The sequence below is a fragment of the Echinops telfairi genome, unplaced genomic scaffold (genome assembly GCF_000313985.2).
Source record: "Echinops telfairi isolate 266 unplaced genomic scaffold, ASM31398v2 ScPeMD7_23;HRSCAF=83, whole genome shotgun sequence".
Lineage (NCBI taxonomy): Eukaryota > Metazoa > Chordata > Mammalia > Afrosoricida > Tenrecidae > Echinops > Echinops telfairi.
Window position 1 is genome coordinate 43,159,633 of NW_022103920.1, and position 1,842 is coordinate 43,161,474.

Here is a 1,842-nt window from a genome sequence, read left to right on the forward strand (position 1 = left end):
GGGAAGGGAGACGGTGGTCAGAGTGAGATTTGAAAATAATTAGCAATCTACAATCAGGGCGCCATGAGGGTTGTGGGGGTGGGGGGGGGAGGGCTGGTGGTTTCAAAGGGCTGAACTTGTGCCAGCCCACTCCGTAACCTACCATGCCACAAGGGTTCCTTATTGCATTTAGCAGTGGGTATATTTCCAGGACTTCAGCAGTATAATAACTGGCATCTAAAATATCCACGTGACACCTCCTTATGGCTGGACTCAGCATGGCAGGAAATACAGCCAATACACAAAATAAGGGAAAGCACTTTAAACTCATCATTCAGAACTCTCAACAGATACCACAGAGGTTTCAACTCAGAGCATTTATCAAAACTTGTTCCACATCCTTGTCCCGCATCTATTTTACACAAACTCCATACTCACCCAGAACAGCCGAGCTGCCCGAAGTTGTCCTTCCTCTCTCCCACAAGTCTCCCAAACTTTCCCTCAGACCCCACCTGGGCGGGCTCTTCTTTTTCTCCTCTTAAAGAGCATCTTTGACCGACTCACTGTGACGCAATTCAGCTGGCCAAGCAATGGTCAGTTCTCTCCCTGACCCTTTGCCTGACCGATGTTCCTTAATGAGCCGATAAGGAAGTGGGGAGGCTGGGGGTACTCTTAGGTTTTGTTTTTCTCTTTTCACACATAATTTTTCTATTTCAGCAAAAATATGCCAACATTATTAAAGAAATCAAAGCAAAGGATCTTGAAATCAGGATTCACAGGAAGAAAAAACGTGAAATTCATCGAAGGTAAAGGATCACTCAATGATTTACATGTGCAGGCGGAAGGAAAGAAAGCCCTGGGGCGGATGGTGCGGAAGCCCTGAGATTTCTGTGTCATGAGTTTTCCAAAAACACTTTGTATTTTCACAGACTCAGAGAGTTTGCTAAACTCTATGACAGTATTCGAAATGAAAGAAACAAGTTTGTTAACTTGCTTCACAAAGCTCACCAGAAAGTAAATGAAATCAAAGAGAGGCATAAAATGTCATTAAATGAACTGGAAATTTTAAGGAATAGTGCCGTTACTCAAGAAAGGTGAGTATGGCCTAGAGTTTGGTTTGTGTGTGTGTTTTTAAGTAGCTGTCTCTTAGAAACCTGCAGACATCATTCAATCACCTTGCTTTACCGGTGGTAATCTAGGCATCTGAACACAATACTTTTTGCGTCTACTATTTGGGAGCTGTGTTTCTTAAGTGAATATGCAGCATGCTTAGCTAGGACCATGAGAACACACCCGGTTGATCCTTTGCATTTGAAGTTCAAAGACAATTGACTTTTTTATTGACCAACATCCACAGTAGTCAGACAAATTAATGTGTCTGTGGGAGGCGTTATAAGAGTGGCCAAGAGAGGCAGCTTTCTAGGTACAAGTCTTAGCTCTGCTGCCTTGGGCCCCCTCTATCAGCTCTCGAGCACTGCCCCCCCCCCCCGCCCCCGCCCCCCCAGGATGACAAAGCAGTCTACAAATGACCCTAAGCACTCACTTTGACAAAGGGAGGCAGCTGAGGCTGTCGCACAAAGGAGAGTTGTCCTACCCCAGATGGATGAAGGATCTGAGACCTGGAAAGATTACAGAAATTCCTGACAAGTAACTTCAAGGAACACACTAATGCAAGAAGTGCTTTGATGATTTGCATTTTAGAAATCTTCACTGCTTTTTAAAGAGAGGAAAAGCAGCACCTCACCCCTTGTCCCCCGCCCCCACCCCCATCTTTTTTTTTTTTTAAACATTTTATTAGGGGCTCATACAACTGTTATCCCAATCCATACACACATCAATTGTGTAAAGCGTATTTGTACATCA

At 44.3% G+C, this 1,842-nt stretch overlaps 1 protein-coding gene across 1 annotated transcript in view; it reads left to right on the plus strand.

The window, feature by feature from the left end:
- The window catches only part of CCDC146 (coiled-coil domain containing 146), a 136,869-nt gene that overhangs the window by 121,264 nt on the left and 13,763 nt on the right, over positions 1–1,842 (plus strand). The window contains exons 12-13 of the mRNA XM_004702616.2: positions 697–785; positions 909–1,073. Coding sequence (XP_004702673.1) covers positions 697–785; positions 909–1,073 — 254 coding nt within the window. The remainder of the gene's footprint in view (positions 1–696; positions 786–908; positions 1,074–1,842) is intronic.